The sequence below is a fragment of the Podarcis melisellensis genome (assembly GCF_964234715.1).
Source record: "Podarcis melisellensis genome assembly, chromosome: 3".
NCBI classification, from domain to species: Eukaryota; Metazoa; Chordata; class Lepidosauria; order Squamata; family Lacertidae; genus Podarcis; species Podarcis melisellensis.
The window spans coordinates 65355456-65382393 of record NC_138530.1 but is presented as its reverse complement, the minus strand read 5'-3'; the positions used below and the strand labels follow the sequence as shown (position 1 = coordinate 65382393).

The 26938-nt window shown below is 42.3% G+C and overlaps 1 protein-coding gene across 2 annotated transcripts in view; it reads left to right on the top strand.

Annotated features, from left to right (window-relative positions):
- Positions 1–1036: 1036 nt before the first annotated feature.
- Positions 1037–26938, top strand: part of NCOA7 (nuclear receptor coactivator 7) — a 66673-nt gene continuing 40771 nt past the window's right edge. For both annotated transcript variants that reach the window (XM_081907071.1, XM_081907070.1), the window contains exons 1-3: positions 1037–1830; positions 18297–18440; positions 25800–26044. In XM_081907071.1, coding sequence (XP_081763197.1) covers positions 18391–18440; positions 25800–26044 — 295 coding nt within the window. In that variant the 5' untranslated portion in view covers positions 1037–1830; positions 18297–18390. The remainder of the gene's footprint in view (positions 1831–18296; positions 18441–25799; positions 26045–26938) is intronic.

The following is a 26938-nucleotide window of genomic DNA, read 5'->3' as shown; positions in this document are numbered from 1 at the left end:
GCAACAGAACCCAAAGTGCATTGTCAAGAAGAAAATGAGAAGTCACAACCCATGATGGGAAAATCCACTTTTCAGGGCAATATCTCAGTTCTCAAAAAAATGCTTTTAAATGATTTCCCTTACATTTTTTTCTGCCTGAAGCTCTTGTGCCTTCAATAGCTGAACAGGTAGAAGTGCAAGCTAATGATGCAGTTATGCAAAAAGCTACACACTGAACTCTTGCACTGGAACGAAACGTATGGAGTCTGTCAGGAAAAACACAGATTCTTCTTATTCACGACTGAGCAAGCACAAGCATATTACGGAATATTCGCAAGGAGGGACAAAGAGCTTCTTAGTTTTGGGATATAACACTTTGTGGGTTTAGGCCTGGCCCTTGAAGCAAAGAGTCAGAAGGTTAGCCCTCTTCCTCTCTTATTTGTTTAAACTAAGGACGGGGAAACCAAGGTCCTCCAGATGTTGCCCAACAGCCATCAAGCCCAGCCAGCATGGACAATAGTCATGAGCATTTTCTGGGTGGGTGGGGAACTGCTTCCTTGCTCCTGGTGCTCAAAAACACAAGTTGTTGAAGGCAGGTAAATGGCAGCATATGAGCTGGCTCTACCATTTGACAGACTGAGGAAGCTGTCTAAAAGTGGCTGCTTTTAGGTGTTAAACTACTTGATTATTGTGGTGTTTTTTACTCACAAGGAGAGGCATTTGCGGCAAATTCTATCTCAAATGCCAACATAATGTGGGTATTACACACCTTGTCTCTGGGAGAAGGCATTTCCCCCCAGCCTGCCCTCAGGAAGCAAAAGGCCTTGGGCTTGAAAAAGCACACACATTTCAAACAAGGCCATGTTGGGGGGCCACTGGCCAAGAGCTCCCCTGTGGGACAGGTCATGATTTGAGTAGAACTTTTTGCTTGGAGAAGCACTGGAGGGAAAACGACCCCAAACCCGGTTTAATAAGAGGTGGACGCTCCACGCATGCTCACAGACTTGTGTGTACACGGCACCGTCCAGAGAATGACAGATTAATAAATATCATTAGCAATGGACGTGTTTTTGCCAGATACGGTATTGGGGAGGAGGAGGAACTGATTCTGGGTGAGAAGGGAGAGTGGAGCACGTCACGTGGAAATGACTGCACCCTCTGCCTCCCCTTTCCCCGCTTCTTGTGGGATTCTACGCACTTCCCCGCGGGGTCGCCCCGCTCCGACGTGGGCGGAGCCGGGGCCCGGCTGCGAGGGAGGAAGGGAGAGGCCGAGGGAGCCGCTCTGGCGAGGCGGGCTCTGAGGAGATTTGCCGGGCTCAGCTGGCGGTGGGGAGAGGAGCGAGCGAAAGAGGGAGGGAGGGTGTGCGTCGCCGTGCGGGTGCGCGCAGGGCACAGAGGGGCGGCGGCTTGTGCCTGTTTCTGCCGGGGGAACCATGCTGCTGTTGCCGCTACCGCCGTTGCGGCGACTGCTGCTGCAGCCCTTGCAAGGCCGGCGGGCGGCCTCAGGCAGCTGCGCGCCCCGGACGGCCGGCTGAGCCGCAGCGGCGCGCGAGGGTGGATCTTGGCAAGCGCGGCTTTCTTCTTTCGGCGGCTGTCGCTGCAGCAGAAGCAGCTGCTGCAGCTCCTTCCCTCCGCCAGCCAGCCAGCCAGTCTCCTGATGCTTTTGGTCTACTACGCGCCCCTTCCTAGGTAGAAGAATGAGGGGATCTCAGCTGGGCATCCTCGAGGGAGAACCTGCCTAGGGGGCCCGAGGAGACTGCCGCACACCTTCCGGAGGGGGACACCGGAGAAGCGACAACCTCTGCCGCCGCAGCGCCCAGCTGTGCGCCTTTTGGAAAACATCAAATGCTGGTGCGCATCAAGGGGATGGGGATGTTGATGGGGAGGGGGGGAGGGAGGAGAGAAACAGGCTCCCTCTTTGCAAGAAAAAAATATGTGTGTGTGTTTGTGTGTGTGTTTTTGAACCTCCCACCAGCTCTCTGATCAGCATTTGAGGAGGCGGGCGGATGAGGCGGGGGGGGGGGGGGAAACGCCTGCGCTTGGCTGCCTCCCGCTGCAAAAGCTTGTTTTTCTCCGCCTTGCCCGGCAGGCGCTTGCCAAAGAGGGAGCTTCAGGGCTGCCCGGCTCGGAGATGCAGGTCCAGGAGGTGGGTGTGGCTCCGGCGCTCACTTCCTCGCTTTTTCCCTCCCGAAATCGTTTGTCAAGCGACGAATCCTGTCTCCACGGGGGCGTTGAAAGGGTTAGGATGATGGATTCCCTTGCTTTCCAAATAGTGCCTGTCTCAAAGAGCAACGTGCGAAATTGAAAAGGTTTGTTGCAGGCGCCCACCCACGTTGCTGCTGTTGTTGTTGCCTGTCGGTGATCTTAAATATATCATGCAGTTGCCTTCCCTCCCGACTTTATTACGGTTTCTCACATGGAAGAGTATGTTGCTTTAGCTACACAGCCAGCCAGAATGTCTCTCTCTTGGTGAACTGAGGTGGAGGTCTAGGAGTGATGTTTGTGACCCTGGTTCACATACACTTGGAGGAATTGTTTATGAAAATGGCCTTTAAAAAATATGCTCAGCAATGTGGGTAAGAATCTACTGCAGTGATGCGTTCATGCCTGAAGGTACAGAGAGAGGTGTATAGCTAATATTTAAGCTTGTTCAGCAGAACTTCAAATCACCTGTAATTTGCAAGGGGAAACAATTCTCTTAGCTAGCCACTTACAGATAAAAAATACTTTGAAAGAAGGAAATGGACTATTTTTGGAGTTCTCATATTCATGTTGTTTACGATTTCCTGACTTCCAAAGATTTATTATATTAAAAAATGGGAGGGGATATTAGTGTACAGTGCATCATAGGCCTTGGACATAGACTGGACAAAAACAAGGTGCAGCTTTGAGATTTGAGAAGTGTTGTGTTGAGATATTAAGCATGTAAATAAAAAAAGTTTTGTTTCGCTTTGTTCATTTAAATAACACCAACTATGCCCATGGCACTTTACACAAAACAGATATGACAGGTCGCTACCTCAGGGGTAGACACTTAAAATCTATGAGTAGACACACTTCAGTACAAGAAAGGAAGGAATTTTGTAAATATTCTTCTAACTTTACTGGTAGCAAGGGGCATAGGAAGGGGGTTGCAGTTCACTCCGAGTGTCATCCCTGAGGGGGTGACAAAATGGAACACTGCGGGGGGGGCGGGGGGGCACTTACCATGGAGCCTGGCCTGCAGTGCGCCTGAGCCATGCGTCTCTCCTGGGAGTGACGTGGTGGCTTGGGGCCCCACGCTGCCTGAAATGGCAGCGTGGGTTTTGGGTCTGCCAGCTCACCGCCCTGCCCCCCCAGGCAGATTGTTGCGGCCCCCATGTGGTGCCCCTGTGGGCAGATCGCCGCAGCACCCCTGTGGGCAGTTTGTCCCACCCCTGCCACTCCGGGTGCTGGAGCATCTAGCTACGCCCCTGCTGGTAGCATTTATTTTGCATTTATTTAAGTGGAAGAAGAAAATAGAGGAATGGACAATAAGAAATGCCCAATACTAGTTTAAAATTTTGATTACTTCTTTCTTTATCCCAGCTATTTCAGAACTGATAAACCCTGTTTGCAGGTTGATCTATGCAGCTGTGTTTGTATGTTTGTTTGCTTGGTAGTCAGGACTTACTCTGTGGTAAAGGTGCATAAGAACTGCTTTGTTGATAACACATGTTTAGGCTAGGATAATACCTTCTTGTTACCTGAATTTGAAAACAGGATGGTATGAGTTGTTACATAACCTTTATCATGATATAGATAGATAATAGATAAGCAAGGGAAAAGAAACACAATGGAAGTTAATTGACATACAGTTTAGTTCTAATCTAGTAAAGAGTACTTAAGTTTTTTCCCCAAGAAAAGTAAAATAAAACATACATTTGCTTTCATTAGTTGTAAAAATATGTTATGACAGTAAAGTTTGATATCCACTTATAGAGTTTGTCATGATGGCCTACTAGAATTAAAAAAGAAAATAGATTCTCTGGTACCCTTTGGCATAGCATTTTGTTATTTAAATTGGACTTCATTTGATTTTGACAGCCATTGCATTTTGAATAAACATACACAATTACATATGTATGTTGTGGGTGTTATTTTTGTACTGCATTTACTGTGTCTTTGTTACACTAGCTTTTGTAATGAACAACGAATTTTAATTTAAAATGGTAAATATCTGACAGCTAATTGATTCTGAAACAGTGCTTGAAATAGTGTGTGTATATGCTTGAACAACCTTTAACAGCCGTTTTGAAGAGGGTCTTCCTAGTGTAATGCATGAACAAATATTTGCAGCTTTCTAAATCAATGTTTGTAGAAAGGATGACACCAGGTCAGGTTACAAACTGAACTGTCAAAAGTCATTTAAGGAAGCACACAAATGTGAGCATAGAAGTCTAAATGGAAACTTTACCCAAAGCTTTGAATGTGGAAGACTTCCGTAAAGATGTAGCAAAGAATTAAGTATGTGTTTGACATGGTAAATTCTATACCCACTTACCTGGGAGTAAGACCCATTGAATGCCACCACTTATTTCTAAATAGACTTGTACAGGATTGCATCCTCACTTTTGATTTTGAAGCATCTCTTGAAGACCTTTTTATGCCAACAGGCCTCTGTAGCAGATTAATTTTTTTTTATTATTAGTATGTCATTTTAATGCTTATCTGTATTGTTTTTCAGGGTGCTTTATGTTTTAATGTTGTACACCACCCTGCTATTTTATGAAAATGGCAGTATGGAATTACTTTTATAAATAAGTAAGTAAAAGCAATCCCAGTTAGTTTTAACCATAGTTTGTCTTGATGATCCCAGTTATGGTCCAAAATATAGTGAAACAACATTTTTATTGGCTGGGTGGCATATAAACACCAGTGGGCACTTTATAAAGTGGTGGGAGAGAGACAAATTAAGCACCTTCCAGCAGACAGGCTAAAGAGGCCAGAGAATAACCCTCACTGTGGTTTGCTTGGTGCATATGGGTTGCTTAAACATGTTTTGCAAACTCAATTGAAACTTTGATTTCACACCCTGGTCTGCAGTCTGGTCAATACATGATTTAGGGATTAATAAATAACTATATTATGTTTTAAATGTATTTCCCTCACTGATTTTAATGTCTCTATACAGTGGTACCTTGGTTTAAGAACAGCTTTGTTTATCAACAACTTGGATTAAGAACGCTGCAAACTCGGAAGTAGCTGTTTAGGTTTGTGAACTTTGCCTTGGAAGCAGAACATGTTTCACTTCCTGTTGAGTGTGTTCCATTTGTAAATTGAGTCCCCCGCTGCTATGGGAAAGCACGCCTTGGTTTAAGAACGGACTTCCGGAATGGATTAAGTTCGTAAACCAGGGTACCACCCTGTGGGGTTTGCTTGTTTGCTTTTAAGTCTTATTGAGTTGCCTAGGGCAAGATAAATTGACCAAAAAAATTAATAAATAACAATAATAAAAGGACTAGGAAAGACAGAGTAGGAAGAAGAAGAGTAAGAAGGAAGGGTGGAAAAAGATCTAATCTCAAAAGATCTGTGATTTTAAACTTTATGGATAGGGGTGAGCAGTGTGGTGGCCAGGTTTGTACATGACATCAAATTAGTGTGGGTAGTGAAAACCAAACAGATTGTGCAGTTTCAGAAGGAGAATGGCAAACTAACTCAATGGGCGTATAGAGTGCAGTGTAAATAAGAATAATGTAATGCATGTTTGTGCTGCATAAACCTAAGTTCACATATACATTGAAAGGTCTGAAACCGATGGTGACGTGTCAGGAAAGAGAGCTTGGGATTGTGGAGGATAGCTCATTGAAATCATTGACCTAGTGTGTGGCAGGTTTTTGAGGGTGATTAGGAAAGGGATCAAATAGAAAAACTACCAGTCAGTATGGCACTCCCCTTAAATCTCTGGTCTGGCTACACTTGAAATGCTGTGTTTAGTTTTGGTTTGCCCATTTCAAAAACAGGAACAGAAAAGGGTACCCAGGATGAATCACGGGGCACTTTGACTATGAGGTAAGGTTGCAGTGGCTGGGTTTTTTTAGTTAAGAAAAATGTGACTGGGGGAAGAACCTAATAGTTATTTTAAACTACAGGCAATAGTAGAACTCAGATTCAACCGATGAAACTGATTGGCAGAAATTTCAGGGCAGACAAAAGGAAGCAGTTCTTGGATGGCTTTAAAGGACCTTGGACACATTTGTAGAGGGTGGGTCTGTCAGTGGCTCTTAGTCATGGTGGCAATAGGGGATTTCCAGGTTCATAGGCAGTATCGGTACCAGTTACTGGGGAGCAATAACACTTACTGCCTTGTGAGTGTCTCATAGGCCTCTGGCCGGCCAACACCACTGTTGGGAAAAGAATGCTAGACTCTGTGAATTGATCCAACAGGGCTGATCTCAAATTCTTCGTCGGCAGCTTTGATCATGCCATATATTCTTATTCTAAAAGCTGCTTGAATGCTTTATGTAGTAGAAGTGCTCGACCTAGAAGGTACTTAACAAAAAATTGAAAGCTAATTAAACCTTTTTTTTTTAAAAAAAAAGGGACAATGCAGTGTGGTTTAAGGCAGTGATTGAATGCATTGCCATTAGCGATACCATTTTTTTCTTCTTATGTTGAATTTTGTCCCATTCTTATCTGTTTGGCAGGCAAATAGGGCTGTCTAGATACAAAGTACAGTAATGGCTTCTGTGTGCTCAAGGAACTTTCTAGATACGCTGAGCAAAAAGAATAATAGCTTGTATATAAAAATAAAGAGAATATCCTGTTCAAACCCATGGCCCTTACACCTGACTTAGAGCTAAGACATATGTTCAGCATAAGGTTAATCTGCTGGGGTGGCTAATCTCTAGCCTTCCAGACATTGTTTGATTACAACTTCCATTGGTTGTTCTAGCTGGGGTTGAGAGGATCCATTCCTACTATGTACTTAGTTTAATGCCTCTTGAAGTCAGTTAACATTTGGATTTTCTACCACAAGATGTGATGGTTACCAACTTGGACAGCTTTAAAGGGGGACTAGACATATGTATGAATGATAAAGCTATTGGTGGCTACATAATTATATATTAACTCCAATATGTGTATTGTTTTACCCCCCAATACAGTTTTAGCTTTTGTGGTAACAATTGAAGCAAGCAGCGATAGGTTTATCTGTACCAAAAACCACTTCAGATCTGCCCATCCTTGACTCATTAGACAACAATGTTTTGATGTTTTTAAAGCAGTGCCATTTAATTTTTGTAGTCACTGACATTCTGCTTCTGTCCTACACATCATCTGTTGTATTTTATGTTTGTGTTGCAATCTTCAAAAATGGTAGTATGGTGGGCAAACTAATATCCTGGTTTGTTTTTCTTGAAATGAATTCACCTCATACATTTGAAGCGCATTCCCTCCCACCTCACCCTGGGAAGCGTAGTTTGTTAAGGGTGCTGGGGATTGCAGCTCTGTGAGGAGTAAACTGCCATTCCCAGGGCCCATGTTGAGATTGTAATGAACGACTAACTTCCCACATGGCAATCATAAGAGGGTCATTGCATGAGCCTCCATGCTGTCATCATACGAGAGTCTGCCTCCATGCTTGTGCAATGTCCTTTGATGATATGTGGAAGTAGTGTAGAGATGCTATGCCAGGCACCCCCAAACTCAGCCCTCCAGCTGTTTTGGGACTACAACTCCCAACATCCCTAGCTAACAGGACCAGTGGTCCGGGATGATGGGAATTTTAGTCCCCAAACAGCTGGAGGGCTGAGGGATGCCTGTGCTATGCAATGCCAACATTCATGAGAATAAGCTGTTCTAGACGCTTCTGCTACAGTGTAGAGCTATGGTGGTGCTTTCAAATGGTCCCTACGTGGTGAGCGTGAGGCGTACACTGTCACTAAGTCCTTGCTTTGTACTTGCTTGTTTCTGGCTTATCCTGATGGAAAACTGGGCCAAGATGGATTTCTGCCAAACAAGCTGCATTGCAACAGCAATGTGTGGTGCAAGGAACAGCAAGATCAAGTTGTGTCTGTCCTTTACAATAATTGCCTTCATGGACGGAATAAGCTGAACAAAACAGCATTCTCCCTCTTGGGACCCAATTAATGCCAAAATAGGCCCTGTGTATTCCCTGCATGTGCTGGTAAAGTTGCCCTAACAAACACAAGAGTGATTGGATGCTACTGTGTACCAACTAACCTTATCTCTGAAGGTGTTGGGTTGCAGCTGGAGAAGCATATGGGAGAAAACCATATTTTAGATATCCTGGCCATATACCACTTAGTTCTTTAGAGTCCAGAATGTGCATTTGCAATTGATGATGACCTGGAAACAAGTGTTGCTAGAACTTAGGGGCTCCAGAGGTCCATCTAGCCACCAGCTGACATTTATGATGCTTTTTTAAAAAAGGTAGCTTCAAGAAGACTGTGATCTAGTAATTGAATGTGGCCAACTCATCCAGGAAGGGGTGCAACAGCACTAAGCCCAGGCTTGTGGTTTGTTGCTCCTGGTTTCAGAGACAGGAGCGTGCATTATTAGCATTTTGCACATATAAAGTGCATGCCTTTTCATAAAGAATGCAGGGAACTGTAGTTTGTGAAGAGTATTGAGAATTGTAATGTGAGGGGAAAGCTACAGTTACCATGATATTTTGGGGGGCGAGGTGGGTCATGTGCTTTAAATGTATGGTGTGGGTCTTCTTACAGTAAGACTTAAAAACCACTGTCTGTTGTAACGTGCGAACCAGTTCTGTTCATAGATGGCATGCCTTCTGATAGGATGTAGTGTAGATAGGAATCCATATAGCCTGCAGACTGAGACCACTTGCATGTTGCTGTTACTCACACATTACTAGCCGCGCATAACACTTCATTGGGTACGGCTATCTCTGGCTTAAAGCCAATGTGATTTAAGTTGGAAATGCTGGCATCTATTGTTGGCAACTGCTTGCTTGATGCTTCATTACTGTGGGCAGTTTTTAAAGTGCTTTCTGTAGTTGAAATGAATCATGCTAATGGCTTGAGTGCCTGGAAGCTAAAGTACTAGCTACTGTACAAATGCCAATCGGGCCCCCTTTTCCATTACTCTCCTTGGCTGCTGATTTCAGAAATGCAGATGATTAAAGTGAGTGTGATCATTACAGCTTCTTGAGAACTAAAACATTAACTTACTAGAGTCACATCCTGTAAGCTTCTCTTTGAAATCCCATGAGCTAGGGGCAAAAGCACATTGGAAATATTTTTTTCTTACTATTTTCAGAAGCTGAGGTTTTAAAAGAAAAACGCCCCTTCCTTTCCAACTATTAAATAGCTTGGTGTATGTGATATGTGAGTTTTTGTCTGTTTCTGGGGGGAAATTTTGGGGATGTGTCTAGGCAATGAATACATCACTCTGACACTGCTTGGTGACCAGTGACTACATGCTTGTTGGTGAGTTCAATGAAGAAAGACTGGTGATGAGTCAAATGGAGTTCATTTAACTGGTCAATAAAGTTGTTCCTGCTGTAGGAAACAAGGTTAGTCTACAATGCTATCTGTTGTGGAATTCAATTGTACTTTGATTAATCTGGAAGGTAACCAAGGCCTTGTTTACATGCTGAAGATAGAGACTCGTGGTCTGCATGGTGCTGTCGCTACAAGGAACTCAAAGAATTTTGTGATATCCATTTGTTATAACAGGTGGCAAAGGGGCAAGTTTTTTTTCAAGGCCTTCTCTTTATTCTACATGAACAATTCCAGATTTATGGAATTCCCATGTGCTAGAAAGATAGTAGGTGCTGCAGGCTGAGGGCATTTGTGACTACCAGACAGCTGATAGATTTTAATAAATGTGGCAGTGCGTGGGGAGTCTCTTCCCACATGTGTTATAAACTTAAGTTCCTCACTTACGGTTATGTAATAAGAAATGAGTGCTGCTCTTCTGGTTTATGTTGAATCTCCTTAATTAACTGATCCTTTGCCAGTTTGATTTATAATATTTACTTGAATCATGGAATTGCATACAAATCCTCATAAGTTGAAATGCCCCCTGGATTTTGCTTTGGAAGTTTACCTGTGTATTCCTTCTGCTCATGAAAAATGTGCCTTTTGGACTGATAACAGAATAATTTATGGGGTCCATAAGATCAATGGACTGAAAGGAGTGCACAGGGACCTAACTTGGACAGTGAACTTAGCCATGGCTTTGATGTTTGGAAACGAGTTGCATTGATCAAGGGGCTCTGCTTCTCCCTTCTCTCTTTCATCATGCACATAAAGAGGAGAGTGAACATGTCACCTTTCACTTTACAACAAAGTAAAGGTCCCTGTTATGGGTAAACTTGGTGAACCATGGTGTGTTATAATTGCTTAGTTAAAACCTGGAACAAACTATGGTTTGATATCCTGGTGAGATTGGCAGGGATAGGGAACCTATGGCCTTCCGGATATTGCTGGACTACAATTCCCATCATCCCTGACCATTGGCCATGCTAGCAGCAGCAGGCTCACCACCCCGATTTCGTGTGAAAACAGAAGCTTGTACCCTTCCTTGTGCATGAAAGAGAAAGAGGGAAGGGCATTGCTTGTGGTCTGAAAAAAGTTAATTCCTGTGTTTCCAACTAATATAAGGAACAAACTCCTAGATGTGGGAGCATATGCAGCATGCATAAAATCATGCTTTCTCTAATAAATGATTAATTGTTTTAGATAGAATAACTGCTACTTCTGTACCAAAAAATCCTCTAAGGGGATTAGAATCTGAAATTTACATATACTGTAATATGTATTAGAAGAGTGAAAAATTCTACCCTTTTATCATTGTGGAATCACTTTGATTGTGAATATATCATGATGGTTAGGTGATTACCAGAAGTAACCAATGCATATTAAATAATATTGAGGGTGCACTCATGGAACAGAAGGAAATTATTGCTGGCAGCCTCCGATTAGTACAGTGATTCTGTATGAACTCAGAAAATGAAAACTGAATGTTGATGTAAAGATCTTGAATTTTCTTAAGTTGTGCATATATATATATATATATATATATATATATATATATATATGTTTTACCCTTCATGCTGTGCATTAGTACACTGTGCGCAGTGTGTTGGAATTAAAGTTGCTATAGAAACCTTAACTTTGGCTTTATAATGTGGATAATCTGTGGAGGGTTTAGCTGCCTGCCTCTGTACAAAAAATAGCATTCTCTGCATTGCTAAGTTACCATAGTAGTTGTTTCCAGGTTCTCTTCCCCTCTTTTTGGCACGCATAATAATACATTGCAACACATGGTGGCTACCCTTTTTGACCCACCCACCCCCGGCTTTCTCTCAAATGTTTTTAAATTAGTTTTCAAGCATCCGTAATTTTGAAGACTATGATGCCTAAAACATATGTTTGACCTGAAAAATAGCTCTCTTCTGTTTTCTGTCCACATTAATGGCATTTACAAGTCATGCAGTGATGCATCTCCTCTTAAAAGGTTTTCTTCCCCATCCATCATATATGTGCTTACTCAGAAGTAAGTTTTGCTGAGTTCAGTAGGGGTTTGTTGCAAGCAAATACCATTTAAATCTGGGGTCAGCAACCTTTTTCAGCCGTGGGCCGGTCCATCGTCCCTCAGACCATGTGGTGGGCCGGATTATATTTTGAAGAAAGAAAATGAACGAATTCCTATTCCCCACAAATAACCCAGAGATGCATTTTAGATAAAAGCACACATTCTCCTCATGTAAAAACACGCTGATTCCCGGACCGTCCATGGGCCAGATTGAGAAGGCGATTGGGTCGCATCTGGCACCCAGGCCTTAGGTTGCCTACCCCTGATTTAAATCCTAGCATCATGTGCAAAAATTCCACTGAGTACAGGGGATCAAATCTTCTTGTTTTAAGAAAATGAGGTATTAGATATATTTGGTTTTTACCTTGCAGCAGAATCCTGTACTTATTTTTGACTGTATATAATCTGGGATGTCCACATTCTTAGCCATCCTTTGTGTGTGGGAGAAACATGACAGAGGTGACTTGAAAGGGACTCTTACACCTACTGGATCCAGTAATTTTACCAAAATCAGGGTGAACTTTTTAGAAACATTTACATCCTTTATGTTTTACTTTCTTTAACGTTAAAACCATCATGTGGACTTGCAGTGGATCCACAAGAGGGTGCTGCTCAGTCTCTTAAATTGACTAGAAGGCTACAAAACCAGTCTTGGAAATACTTGCTGCCTGCATCTTATTAGTTTCATATTAGGATCTTATGAGTTTCTATTTGAATAGCGCACCCCTTCTTTTCCGGCTTGTGTGTGTATAATAAACATAATGTGCAAATGTGTTTTTAAAACAACATTACAGTAGGTCTGAGGTCACTCAGTGAAGTTAACAGCAGGATTTTTTTTTCTTTACTCATTTACGTACAGACTTAAGAAGTGTTTCCCAAACCTTTAATACTTGGTTCCACTTTTTAAAGCTATCTTTCTTTCTTCCCTACTTACTATTTCAATGTATTGAGCCAGAACTGTACATCTGCATCTAGTGTGTGGCTGCTTCCAAAAGTTTGGGTTCAATGTTTTCTTCTATCTTTATTTATATATTTATTTCATATATTTATGACCTGTCCTTAAGCAAAAGGGGCCCTAGGTGGATTAAAAAATAAGTGAGCCAGAATGCATAATTCGACATGTTTCAAGTTTTCTCATCCTATTCCTCTTATTTCTGAAATGTGGGAAATGAAAAAAAAAGTCATTGGCTGCTGCAGGTATGGAAACAGTGTAGTGATGGCATTCCTTGCTGGAACGAACCCTTTCTGAACATTACTGGGGACAGAGATAGCCACAAGTTGGCTGTGACATTTAGCTGTGGTCATAGTCACCCAGTTCAGATCACCTTTCCTTGATTCACAAACCATTAAAGCCAGAATCTTCCCACCAAAACATGGCAAGACTAGGAGGGAGACGGGATAACACTATGAGTCTAGGAACAAGTGTTATCCCATCTCTGTCCTCCTCTTGTGATATTTTGGTGGAAAATTCTGGCTTCAATTAAGCCAGAGTTCCCTGCTGCATCCAGACTTGGGAATTGTGGCTTAACATTTTATATTCTGTTCAGCTGCTTGTGCAAAGGGTGGAGAGATGTGGCTGTGAAGGGGCTGTGTACTGGTTCATGCGTACTTTGCCTTAGAAGCCAGGGTTTTTGGCAGTGCATAACCTTCATACCTTCATGTGTTCCTCTGGAGGTAAAATGTATGTGCTTCCATTATCTTGAAAAGAAGACAATATGGTTGGATGCTTCTTCCGTTCCTTTCCAGGTGTGTTAGTATTCAACGAGTTCTTAATGAAGTTGCACTTGCCCTGAAAAACCAGCTTCAGGGTTATTCCATATCCAGCTTTGGCAATAGAAGCCCATGTGGTATTTTGTGGCCTCGAGTGTCGTTTACCAATTATGACTGATTTGTTGAAGGCAGCTGCTCCTGGACCTGGGATAATTGGCTATCCCTTCTATGGTAACCTGCTTAGATTGCTGCAGTGTGTTAAATTGCGGGTCTACCTTTGAAGATGGTTCACAAGCTTCATGAGGAAAGAATACAAGTGCCAGTGACCTTCAATGCATTCTTTTCTTCTCTGAGGTGACATGGATGTCAACAATATGGTACTATTTTTCCTTTTACTTTGACAGGCCTCTTGTGAAATGTCCTTCCCATGGAAGCTTATCTGGTACCTACAGACAACAGGCAAAAATGGATTGATTTATCCAGGCATTTAAAATTTTGCCACTATTTTCTGTCCTTCTTTTTAGGACCAATAGCAGTGGGCAATGGATGGTGGCAGGGTGGAGGGTGATTTGCATCTCAAGGGAAGCTTCTATTGGTACTAATGGGAGCTTCCCTTGGCATGCAAACAGCACCTTTTAGTAATAGTAAAGAAATCCTGTATACCAGAAGGTAAATAAGGCTAGTAATCCTATACCCAATGACATGGGAGTAAGCTCTATTGAACCCTGTGGGACTTGCTTCTGATGTATAGAATTGTGAGGTAAATAGAAGCAAGCATGCTGATTTCTACATTGATATAATCTCTTAAATTTGAATCCATGACCCACCTAAAGCTATCTGTTTCCCTTTTAATTCAGCCTGGAGAGTAAGCAAGGATCATGTACCTGAAATGTGCGCACACACTGAAGTAAATTAGTATATGCAAAATAAGGTTTCCTCCTTCCCCACTCATCTTGCAGAAGATATGATTTCTTGACCTCTGTAGCTTGGTTTTGAGCTTAAAGCCATTGGAGAAGCCATTGAGCTGGCATACTTCAAGAAATTCTCTTTAGTTGTGAGTAAAAAGAAGCATTCAACAATTCCTCTTGTTGCCTATGACAGCCTTAGATTGTGGTTTGCCTTCCCAGAGCATCCCTTAACTTCATGGATGAATTACCTCAAGTATGTCACTGTGGCCAACACTTTCCCTGTCTTTTCTTCAGGTTGTTTTATTGTGAACTCTCCATATATTGGCCCATGGTACATCCATTTTATTTTAACTTTGCGCTCACTAATTAGGCAGGCAGTTTCTCATGAACTTTCAGTCTTATTTGTGGTGACTGCATTTTGCCTGAAGAAACAACAAAGTAAGTGGTGGCTTACTCTGATTTCTACTGGTTATAGCGTTTCTGCTGCTGTTTCAGTCTGTCACAACTGTAGTGTTGTTCTTAAATTGCAGACTCTGATTAAAGCTAGTGAGGTGGCATTGTTAGCTGGAAACTGATGTTACGCCTAAACTGATTGGGCAAAATACTGTGGATGGAATGTATTAATGCTATTCTTTGCAGCCTGCTATTGAATTTGCAGAAATGGAATTGAAAGGTTAAACTGCTAGTAAAAGCATTTATATTTATTCATTCCATTTATTTCCACACTTTTCCATATCCATGGTTTTTGTATTGTGGTATGTGAAGCCCTAGTTTTCCTCAGGTTCTTCTTGTTGAGAAGGTCAATAATGGCAGACAGGCAGCGGCGGAGCAAGCTGATTGGGCTCCTGGGGTGGCCCACATGCCCTGCGCCCAGGGGCTGGCCCAGTTGGGCCAGGACGCTCTGAGGGGCCTCCAAGGAGTCTGCCTGCCTCCTCCCACTCAGCTGCCCTACAGCTGAGGGATAGGCGGTGGACGGACCGTTTGGGGCAGTGTGGAGCCTGCAGGAGCCCAAGCCACTGCATCACTCCCGGTGAGTGCTGCCCGCCATTTTGTCACCCCCTCAGTGGTGACTCCCAGGGCATCTGCTCCCACCGCACCCCCCCTTACTCCGTCCCTGCAGACAGGATGCCCTTGTGCCACTATTAATGATCTTTTCATGGTCATCCACATGGGCTCATTCTTTTGTGTGCTCTCAGTTTGTGTCAGGCAGGTGTGGCTAACCTGTGGCCTTCCAAGCAGTTTTCGACTCCCATCAGCCCTGGCCAGCATGAGTAATCATTAGGACTGATGGGAGCTCCAGTGTAGGAACATAGAGGGCCTCAGGATAGCCACCTTTGCTGAAGATAACATTTCCCAAAAGCTGGACCATGTACCAGAATCCTCATTGGTGAGCAGATATTTTGTGGCCAATGTGTTGGATTCCCTGAGAACAAATAGTTTGAATATAGCTTCTGGCAGATGTTCCTACAGTTTATTAACTAACAGATTTTTGTTTACAACATCTACATATACTCAAAACCAGGGGTCGGCAAGGTTAACCAGCCATGGGCTGGATCACTCCTACAGAGATCGTCCGTGGGCTGGAGTGGTGAAGCGTGGCCCCGGAAATTGCGTCTGTGCATGTCTGCAGTGCTGGAAATTGCTTCTGCGCATGCCCAGACGCCAAAAATCACACCTGCACAGAAGCAATTTTCAGCGTCTGGACATGCGCAGGTGCGATTTTTGGCGCCGCTTGGTGAATCTCCGTGTTGTGCCTGTTTAGCGCAGCATGCGTAGGACTCACCGAGCAGGCGGCTTAGTTCGGGGGCAGCTCGTGGGGCGGTAAAATGGGCTTCGTTGGCCGCACGTTGCCGACCCCTGCTCACAACTGTATAGTCATCACCCTGAACCACATTAGTTCTAAAGAGTATGCAGGAAACCTTGTCAATCATGCAGCAGTGGTATGCTGTTGAGGAAAAGCTGTCTCTAGGTTGAATACAGCGAAGAGGTTGAGAATCCTGGCCTGCTTTGGCACAACAGGAGTTCTTGGTTATCTCTTGATTCTGAAGTAAATGTTGACCAATTAGTTTCAGTGGTAGTAATACAGCAATTGTGGAAAGTGATGTGTATTTTATTACCATATATCTATCTTAAAAGTTTGGTAGTCATCCCTTTGACTCCTACTTGTTGTTCTTTTCAGAGAGCAGACTAGGAAATAAAAAAAAGAAGTGGAGAAAGAAAAGAGGAACACTAGATATGGTAAACTTAATTTATGGTTGCAGAGAGATTACTAATGCCTTCTCCAAAAGGTCTCCTCCCACCTTTGATTATTTTTTCTTTTTCTTAAGAGCACATGGGAGTGATCTGACTTCCTTCCAGTGAATCTTTGAAGATATACTTAGTGCTTTTGTTTATTAGAATAGTTCTCCAGTTTTGAAGAGCTTAGCCCTTTTAGGACATTATTTTTATTCTACAGAGAGTTCTAATGGGACTGTATTATTTTTCTAAATTGGTTTTTATTTATTTTACCCACTTTTCAGATTAATCTTCCAAACAACTAAAAATAAAGGCACTACAGTCATACCTTGGGTTGAAGTAGCTTTGGGTTGAGCATTTTTGGGTTGCGCTCCGCAGCGACCCGGAAGTAACGGAACGTGTTACTTCCGGGTTTCACCGCATGCTCAGACGCTCAAAATGACACCATGCGCATGTGCGGAAGCGGTGAATCGTGAACCGCGCACGTTCAGACGCGGGTTGCGTTCGCTTCAGGATGCAAACAGGGCTCCGGAACGGATCCCGTTCGCATCCAGAGGTACCACTGTATAATGATTAAAAACACAGTACACAGTATAATTGGGAGTGGGTGGTGCTGTGGTCTAAAAGACTGAGCCTTTTTGGCTTGCTGACCAGAAGGTCAGCAGTTCGAATCTGTACGATGGTGTAAGCTCCTGTTGCTCTGTCCCAGCTTCTGCCAACTTAGCAGTTTGAAAGCACACCAGTGCAAGTAGATAAATAGGTACCTGTGTGGCAGGAAGGTAAATGGTGTTTCCGTGTGCTCTAGCTTCCATCGCACCAGAAGCAGTTTAGCTGTATGTGAACAAACGCCAGCTCCCTCAGCCTGAAGCGAGATGAGCGCTGCAACCCCATAGTCACCTTTGACTGACGTTAACTGTCCAGGGGTCCTTTACCTTCTACCTTTTTATACACAGCGTAAGAATATTGAGGAGAGTATTGGAATATCCACAGTTATAATCATACTGGCTACTATTCTAAGTGAAAGTTAAGAAATATATATTATGTGGCCTACAATAAAAATAGAAGGCTCAATTGTAAAATGCTTTCTGGAATTAAAAAGGAAAAGAATAAGCAATGTAGTGATTGTATTGGACAACCTTGGTTTGGCTGGTTCCAGGGCCACGCAAATGGCATCAAGGACCAAATGCAGCCTTGGGGTTGTGTGTTGGACCCCTGTGATTTAGACAGACTGCAGATAATTTGTACTAACGGTGCTATGTGGGAAAACGGTGCATGCTCTGTGAAACAAAGATGCAAAATGCCAGATCTATATTCTACCACAAGTGAACCTCCCTCAAATTTGTGTTTTGTTTTAGTTCAGATGCCTTGAATGTTCTGTCTTTGTGTGTGTGTGTTTCTTTCTTTCTGAGCATTAAAACAACAACAACAGAAGCAAACAAACAGCACTCAGGTTGTTCATTCTTTCCAGGCTTCTTGTCTTTTGTGGATATATGGACAGAGATGTTTAACCTGTTGATAGAACCGCAGCACAGTGCATTAAAATAATTGCAGTTAGATGGTGAATGAATTCTTTGTAAAGTGGTTTTAAAGGCATTTCATTAACATTGATGTCAGACTTCTGTTTTTATTTGACACATATATACACACACATAAAATCCCATGTGCAACTTGTGTTTCCCTATTTGTGTTTCTATTTTAAGGAACCTTGTGTTCCCCATGCAGTGAATTGAGCCATGACTACTGTTTTTCTTTTCTTTTGTTTTTGGTACAATAAGCTTTGTCATGTGACAGTGCTTTCACTGGTTTAATTTACCATGCTGTGGGACTATGCACTGTAACTCTTCAAAAAAAATGAAGCAGCAGCAAATCAGGTGTTGTCGACATGTTAATTTCTGAGCTTCCTCTTTTCCCCTTCCTCAGTGATAACTGCATGGATCGTGTGTGAACATGAGACGCTAACTGGACGTTCAGAAGCTCAGCCAATTCACCTTACATTTTTTACTATTTGTTTACAATGGAGATCAAGGAAGAGAAAAAAGAACGAAGACAAGGCTATTTTGCCCGGTAAGCTACTTGCTGCTCTTTCCGTTGTTTCAAAATGCAACTATGGACTTTCCCCTCTGTCGGTTGTAACGTTTTAATCCAGGGCAAATACTCTGACTGCATTTTCCTGCTTGCTATGTGAGTTACGCTTTGCTTTCTTTTTCTTTGTTGTCTCTGAGTATCCACACTTCCGTGACACGAACAGGTTGGAGCCCCCAGAGTGCAACTAATTTCGAGCTGCTTTGAATCTTTTTATTTTATTGCTACTGTATGTTGAATCTGGACATTAGGGATCTGCTTCCTGTCTAACCTGTTTAACCCTGGTGGAACCAAGCTGCAAGTCACAAGTCTTTTCCACCAAGAGTGGAGTGCAAGGGTGGGGAATCTGTGGCCCTCCAGAGGTTGCTGGATTACTACTCCCATCATCCCTGGCTGCAGCTGATGGGACTTGTAGTACCAAAACATCTGAAAGCCTGGGGGTCCTTGACCCCTAATGCTGTACGGAAGGTTTTTGAGTACAGCACATGTCAGTGTTCATAAAAGAAAGAATATTAACTTGAAACAGAAATGACTAACAACTCTGGTATTTCATGCACCTCTGCAGACTACTAAAATAAAATATCTAGGAATTAAAATTAGTAATTAGACTTAGTTACCTACAGCTTACTGGCTAATATCCAGTTCATCGGTACTTGGGAATAAATTATATTGCAGTCAATGTAGTTTTCTTAGTAAAAATGCTTAGGATTGTGCTGCATGTGTGGAAGGCAACATTTCATTATTTATTTTTTTACCATGGTATATAAAAATAAATATTTTTATTAACTTTAACACAGGTTTGTTATACTTGAGCCATGACTTTTGAATTTTACTTGCCATCAAAGCCTAAAGTCTTTTGTTAGGAAGTTGACCTTCATTTTAAATAATAGGTATATTTAACTTGCTATGATCAAATTATACAGCTTTCTTGGTTGAAAAATGAAAGGGGAGGGGAAATCTGTTTTTGTTCCTTTAAACATACAGTTTTGTTTTTGTTTTAAATCTGCTGTAGCATCAGCAAAAAAGAGCTGCTGTGGTGGTTCTGTGCCATCTCTGCTCTTCATTCTGTGTTTATTGTAGGTGAATTATAAACACAGTCCTTGATGTAACAAAACCAGATCTCCACGGTGGAATGTAAACTGTAGTTAAAGTGCGGTAGATCTTTTAAGGATTATTTAACTGTGCAAACGTGCTGTTATGACACCTTTTTGGAAGAAAAAGAAGTGCATCTCAAGGTCATGAAATTTGTGAATTGAAAGGCAGCAAAGTTGTTAAGATTTCTAGGGTTGTCCCCCCCCCCCATTATTATTTTTTGAAATACCCACAGAGGTGATCAAATGCTGTGAACTGGGGAATACTCATTCTGAAGAAACCATACTCCTGGAGAAATATTTAGCAAGCTGCCAGTGATAGACACTGTATAAAAGGTGAGCAAACTCAGACTTAGGGGCCCAAACACTCCTACAGGCCTCTCTTGCCAATCCTCTCCCAGGCCATCCCTCTCAACACCATGCTTCATAATAATACTGATTCCTGTGGTGCAGTAAGGCAAGGCACTAGGGTGAAACTAGCGTCTCCACTCCCATTGTTCAGCCTGGACACTGAGGTCCATCTCCAAGGGCCTTCTTGTGGTTCCCTCACTGCAAGAAGTGAAGCTACAGGGAGCCAGGCAGAGGGCCTTCTCGGTGGTGGCACCCTCTCGTCAGTAAAACTAAAATAAAAACATCTAAAACTAATCACAGCTGATAATTTCAAATTCCGCAAACTGGGAACTGCCACCAAACAGACCCTTATAGTTGAGAGTTGCTGTGCAGTACATTTTGTGAATAAACAATCCCCTTGGCCAAATCAGCAGCAATTTCCTTTCTCTCTGTGGCCCACGTGCTTTGTTTAGGTGTAGGTGAGTTGTGTTAGGTTTTCCCCTCTAAGCTAGTTTCAGACTTATTTTTATGCCCCAATGACAGATTTTTTGCTCCCTGCTCATGGAAGCTATTTCCTATTTTGGAAACCTTGGTTTCGAAACAGCTAGTTTTTTAAAAAAATATGAAGTGTGCATGGAAAGCTGCCCAATAACACAGCACAATTCCCTACACAAAAGCACAACCAAATTTTTTGATTCCTACCATTTCCTGTAACAACCTTAGGCATGGCTCAGAAAAAGTCACCAGTCGGTACAAGCGCACCACATATTTTGATGTGAAAAATGTACCCACAAATCTGCTCCGGGTCTAAAATGCATTATTATGTGTTTCTTGTGATTGAGAGTATAACTTTTGACATTATATGCACCTCATTTCTAATTTAAAAATTTGGAGTCGTTTTTTGTTTAAAAAGAGAGTATCTTTTCTAGACAAACAGAACCCTTCTCTCTCTGGAATGTTTTTATTGTTGCCCCCACAAGGTATTTGTGTGCTTTAGTTTTGTTCATAATTGGGTGTCCCCTCCCTTTCCCCTGTTTTCTTTTTTGCCTTTGCTGTAGACTGAAATAATAATTGGTTTTGTAAGCACAATGTCTGCATACTGTAAATAGTTTTATCTGCCAGACACTCTTGTTTTCCCCCTCCTGTTGAAATTTCACATCATGGTTAAAACTGGGATAATTGATCTCTTTCGAAAGAGCCTGTGGCAAGGATTCTGAGGCTGTGGCCTAGTCTAGTGAGCAAGCAAGGACAATGTGTATACTCAGAACTGTTGTCATGGGGGGGGGGCGGGTTTGTAGGCCATTAACCCAGACTCTAGTTCACTGCAGGATATTTAGAGATAGAGATCACAACCAAGAGATAGAAGTCTAGCTTCTGCTTGAAGATCTCCAGCAAGGGAGAGCCTCCCACCCTTACTGAATTCTTGGTTCCATTGTCAAGTTACTCTTAGCACTGAGAAGTTTCTTCTAATGCTCAGTCAAAATCTCTGCTCTTCTGTAACTTAGATCTAGCTGTGTTCAGAGGCAGTAGATAACGAGCATTATTTGCCCTCTTCTGTGTCCCTCAGGTATTTGAAGACTGCTGTCAAGTCCCCCCTCAGTCTTCTCTTATCCAGGCTAAGCATGCCCAGTTCCTGCAACCTTTCCTTCTTCATTTTCATACCCCTGACCATCTTAATTGTCCTCCTTTGAACTTGTTCCAGTTTGTATTTCCTTCTTAAAGTGTGGCCTTTAGAACTGGAAATTGTGCTACGAATGAATAAAGGGAAATAATGGGGAACTATTACTTCTCCTGACTTAGAAACTATAGACTATCCAATGAAGTTGTCCCATTAGTACAAGGACTTCAATTTGTGCAGTGGAACTTCTCCTCCCCAGCGCCCCCCACCCAAATCTGCTCTGAGTTTGTAAGGAAAAGTGGGGCAGATCCCAAAAGCTAAACCACAACAATGATTATTCCAATTTCTCCCTTTGAGTCCAGTAAACAAATAACAGGATAATCTGTACTAGGTACTTGAAATAAACAGTATCATAAATGGGAGGGAAACCCTGTCAGCTTTGTCTGTGCTGTCTTTCTGTGTAGTGATGATTTTCTCTTGCAGGGGAAAGCCAGTTTCTTGGTAGAAATGTTGTGTTAAAATGAAAGGGAAAGGAAAAAACATTTTGAAAACATGTTGCATAGCAAGGATCCACTGGCTCTGGCCTTCAAAAGCTGGATGCTAAGCATATGGTTTAAAAACATTTGTTCCTTTTGTGTGTGCATGAAACGGGTTTGACTTACCTGTTCTCATTCTGCAAGGTGCCCTATTTTGGGACAAGGGACTTCAGTGGGCAATTATGGATGAGAATAGCAAGGTAGTTCCTCTTAGTGGTATACTATAAAACTCTTTTCTCCCCTTCAAGCTTTGTTGTTTAGTTGTTTAGTCGTGTCTGACTCTTTGTGATCCCATGGACCAGAGCACGCCAGGCACTTCTGTCTTCCACTGCCTCCCCCAGTTTGGTCAAACTCATGCTGGTAGCTTCGAGAACACTAACCATCTTGTCCTCTATCGTCCCCTTCTCCTTGTGCCCTCAATCTTTCCCAACATCAGGGTCTTTTCCAGGGAGTCTTCTCTTCTCATGAGGTGGCCAAAGTATTGGAGTCTCAGCTTCACGATCTGTCCTTTCAGTGAGCACTCAGGGCTGATTTCCTTAAGAATGGAGAGGCTTGATCTTCTTGCAGTCCATGGGACTTTCAAGAGTTTCCTCAAGCACAATAATTCAAAAGCATCAATTCTTCGGTGATCAGCCTTCTTTATGGTCCAGCTTTCACTTCCATACATCACTACTGGGAAAACCTTCAAGCTTACTTCCTAATAAATTTTATAGAACATCTGGCATATTTGGCTGCCAGCTTTTGCACTTTTTGCAACGTTAAAACCACTTTACAGCGTTTTGTTGTCACCAGGTTGAATAACCTAGGAAGGAGTTATACATATTTAGAGCATAGGAGCCTACCTTAAACTGAGTCAGACATACATCCGTCTAGCTCAGTAATTCCTGGCAGTGTCTCTCCAACTCTTCAGATAGGGCTCTCACCCAGCCCTGTTTGGAGATGACAGGGATTGAGCCTGAGACCATCTGCATGGATAGCAGATGTTGTACTCCTGAACTGCAGTTGGAGTAGGTTGCCTCGATTCTTTATCCTGTTAAGGATTGCTAGCTCCTGACAGCGTCTAGTAATGGCAGGGTTCCTGAAGGTGTGTCTGTATTCCCAAAGTTGTACCATATGTTGTGTCCAGGTCTGATGCTGGATCCCACACAGAAAGTGGCAAGGGGGGGGGTCTGGTCAGAAGTTGCAGGACCATGGACAGCTCTTATTCAGTTACTCTGAGGGCCCCAACCTTTTTGCAAAGTTTTTGTGTGCTTCTAAACTTGGGGTTCCACCAAGCCTACTGAAACCTCTGTCTTGTGCATGGATGGAGGGGCAAGGCAACATTCTTGGATTGTAGAGGTCCCAGCACACCAGGCTCCTCTTGTGCTGATAGTAGTTAGTAGTGTCATCTGCGGCTGGCCCAGAGAGCAATTTCACTCTGCATCCTTAGCCTCTTTCCCTGGTGATAGGCCATTACAGCAGCATATATACCTTTGGGTCCCTTCCACCTCTACAGTTCTACGAAATTAGAATTAGTTGGCTCTACTCATTGCTGACCTGACTTGAGTCTCCAAATTTCTTCTTCCCTTCCTCTACCCAATATAGTTACTACACTGACCAGCAGGGTAGCTATCGAGAAAATCAAAACAGGACCCTTTTCCAGCCCTTTCCAGAGATATGTGGGGTTGAACCTGAGTCCTTTGGGCATTCAAAGCATGTACTGTGCCATTCCACTACAGCCCTTCCATTTCCTACTTTCTCTTTGGCTCAAGGTGACCTACCACTATAATTAAAAACAGTAACATAATTAATGAAGATGTAATACAGAAATAGGGGGAAATATTAAATCTCACTTTGGAAAGAAAAGGTTATTCTTCATACATCAATGGAGTCGTTCAGATCTCTCTTTTTTTTGTAGATGTTTATAAGAGCCTCAGAACAAACATGTATTAGAGGGCACTGATTTAGATAACCTTGAATGAATGACATGTTTATGTGAAAACAAAGCTAATAATAAAGCCTGGGCAGCTGACTGTGAAATTATAAGTTTAGACGATGACATAACGAATAGATGCTGGCCAAATATATTAATCAGTGTAGTATTGTTTGAGATGGGGATTAACATAGAACGTTATTTAGGCTCATATGGGCTGGAGCTGGCTTTGCTTCCATCAGAAACTGGTCTCGTGTTGCTCCAGTAACGTCAGACATCCAAGCTCACGTGGGAGGAGTCACCTTGCCACTGCTCCTCCTATCCCAGCAGTTTCTCAGTTTCTTGGTCAAGTGATGTTGGCATAGGAAGGACATGCCAGATCCTCACACTTGCACGCCAGCTCCTGATGTTACCCGAGCAGCATGATAAGATGACATGTTGCAGCAGCACATAACCTGCTAAAATGAAGACTACTTTGCCATGTAAAGTATGTTCAAAAAGCGAGAGAGATAAAAACTTCAAGTTTAGCCACAATTGGGATTTTATTTGTAAAAAGAAAAAGCCCAATGTGTTTTGGCCTGTGATTATTTTAGGCCTTCGTTATTTTAGGAACAAGGCACCACGTGCATTTTTATCAATTAAAAACCAGTTTAAGTATATTTACGTTATTTATATGCTAATATATATTTACTCAATGTAAGATGTAGAAGTAGTTTGCAGAAATCTATGTTAATAAAGTCACACCGTCACTTTCACTGAATATTTACCATATTTTTCACCCCATAGGACGTACCGGCCCATAGGATGCACCTAGTTTTTTTGGGGGGGAAATAAAGAAAAAAAAATTTACCGGTATTTCCCCCCCAGGTGTGGGGCTGGGGACGTGCCCCACGGCTAGCGGAGCACTGTGCAAAGCCTGAAGCTTGGGGTGTGCTGAGCTCAGCGCGCCCCAAGCTTCTGGGTGCCGGCAAGCTCTCGGCTAGCCGTGAGAGAGACGCGCGACTTTGCCCAGCTCTCCCACGGCTAGCGGATAGCTTCCTGAAGCCTGCATTCGTCCCATAGGACGCACACACATTTCCCCTTCATTTTTGGAGCGGAAAAAGCGCGTCCTATAGGGCGAAAAATACGGTATGGGATGTAGTCAATCGATCGATCAATCAGTCATTCTGTTATGGTCAAAGATCAGGCAACAGAAAAAAACATTAATAACACACACAACAACATCAGTACCAAGGGGCAGAAGCAGTAGACAAAACTGAAAATGTCATATGTATTGTTCCTTTTACAGTTCTGGTGCAAGCCTAAGATAATCACAGGTAAAAATGTGTTGGCTTTTTTACAAATAAAATTTGTGCCATCTTAAGATTCTATCTGTCTCATTTTTTGTGTGTCAGTTTGGATGCTTATAGGTCTTTAATAAAAAAATAAGTTGTCATGCGTGACCTCAGGTATGGAGCAGATGAAAGTTTGGTTTGTATTGGCTGCACTACTGCAGCCAGTGGGGCTGCTCTCAGCTCCAGTTACCTGATAGGCCCTAAGAGGGATCCCTTTTGAAGTAATCACCTGACTGTTTAATGTTTTATTATATTCTTAAATATGTGGAAGCTGCCTAGAGTGGCTGGGGCAACCCAGTAAGATGTGTGGGGTATAAATAGAAAAATTATCATTATGGAATTTCATCAGAGAAATGTTGGAGGGTATGCGAAGTTAGATAAACAAAGAATTGTTATTCTAATCATTGCAATTTAGCAGGATCAAGGTACATAAAATTATAATGATCAATGGTTAGCCAATGAAATTTCTGCAAATTAGTTTATTGTCTATATTGCTTTATTGTGTTTCTTTTTTTTCTAGTTTGAAGAAGAAGAGGCTAGCTAAGCAAAATTCAGAGGCAGCCTCCTCGAATGCTTGTGGGATCCCCACAGGTAGAACTCAGGCTGGAAGAGATGATGGAAGTAAAGCTGTTCTGGTGCAGACCAATGGCTCTCAAGAAAATGGCAAAAAGTCTGGGGAAAATGAGGACTTGGAGAAAAAGAAGAAGAAAAGCAGTCAGCCAAAGGATATTAGGCGCACAGATCTTAAGCGATACTATAGTATTGGTGAGTTTAAGGCAAATACTGTATTACCTCTTTGAAATCTTTTAAGTATTTTTAAAGTGTAACAATCCGTGGTGTTGTGTTTTTTTCTTATCATTATATTGCTGCTATGCTTTCAGTAACCTTCTGTAAGTCAATATGGAATATATAAACACGTTTTAGTTTTATAAGCTCCCATTTGGATTCTGTAACATTGCTGAGTCTTGGCAGGACTGCTTAAGTGTGCGAAGTCCATCTGCAAGCACAGATTCTATGTATTAGAAATGACAGAAGTTTCTTAGCATCAAAATAAAATATCTTTTTACGTATTTGAATGTAGTGGATGAATGGGTTGGCTTTTACCTTCAGAATGGGCACCTGTCTCCAATCTGGCACCTTGTAAGTGGAGGTTGGATCCAGCTAGGCTGGGGAAGGTAAAGCGTAGTGGAATGAGTGTAACTGTTTGAAAGGATTCCTAGCCACAAGGCTCTTATATTTCTTATATTCACCTAATCTCTCTGCTTCTTAGCAATTTTTCATTTTGTTGAAAACATTCTATTTTTAGTATAAAATATCTTTTAACCAAGTGAAACATAACACTATTGAAAGAGTTAGTTAACAGTGTGGAGGTTTTTGAATGTGCACACTCACACACACCTCTTTTAAGACTTAAGAACATAATAATAATCCCACTAAAATCATATCTTATCCTTCTTCCTACAATGGTCAACCAGATTCCCTGGGAAGATCACTAAGTAAGCAGGTCATGGAGAAATGTCTTTCTTCTGTTGCCTCTTTAACCAGTTGTATTCAGTTCTATATTGTCTCTGAACACATAAGATCCTATAGCCACCATGACTAATTAACCATTGACAGACCATAATCTTGTCTAATTCCTCTCTGAAGCATTTAAAGTTG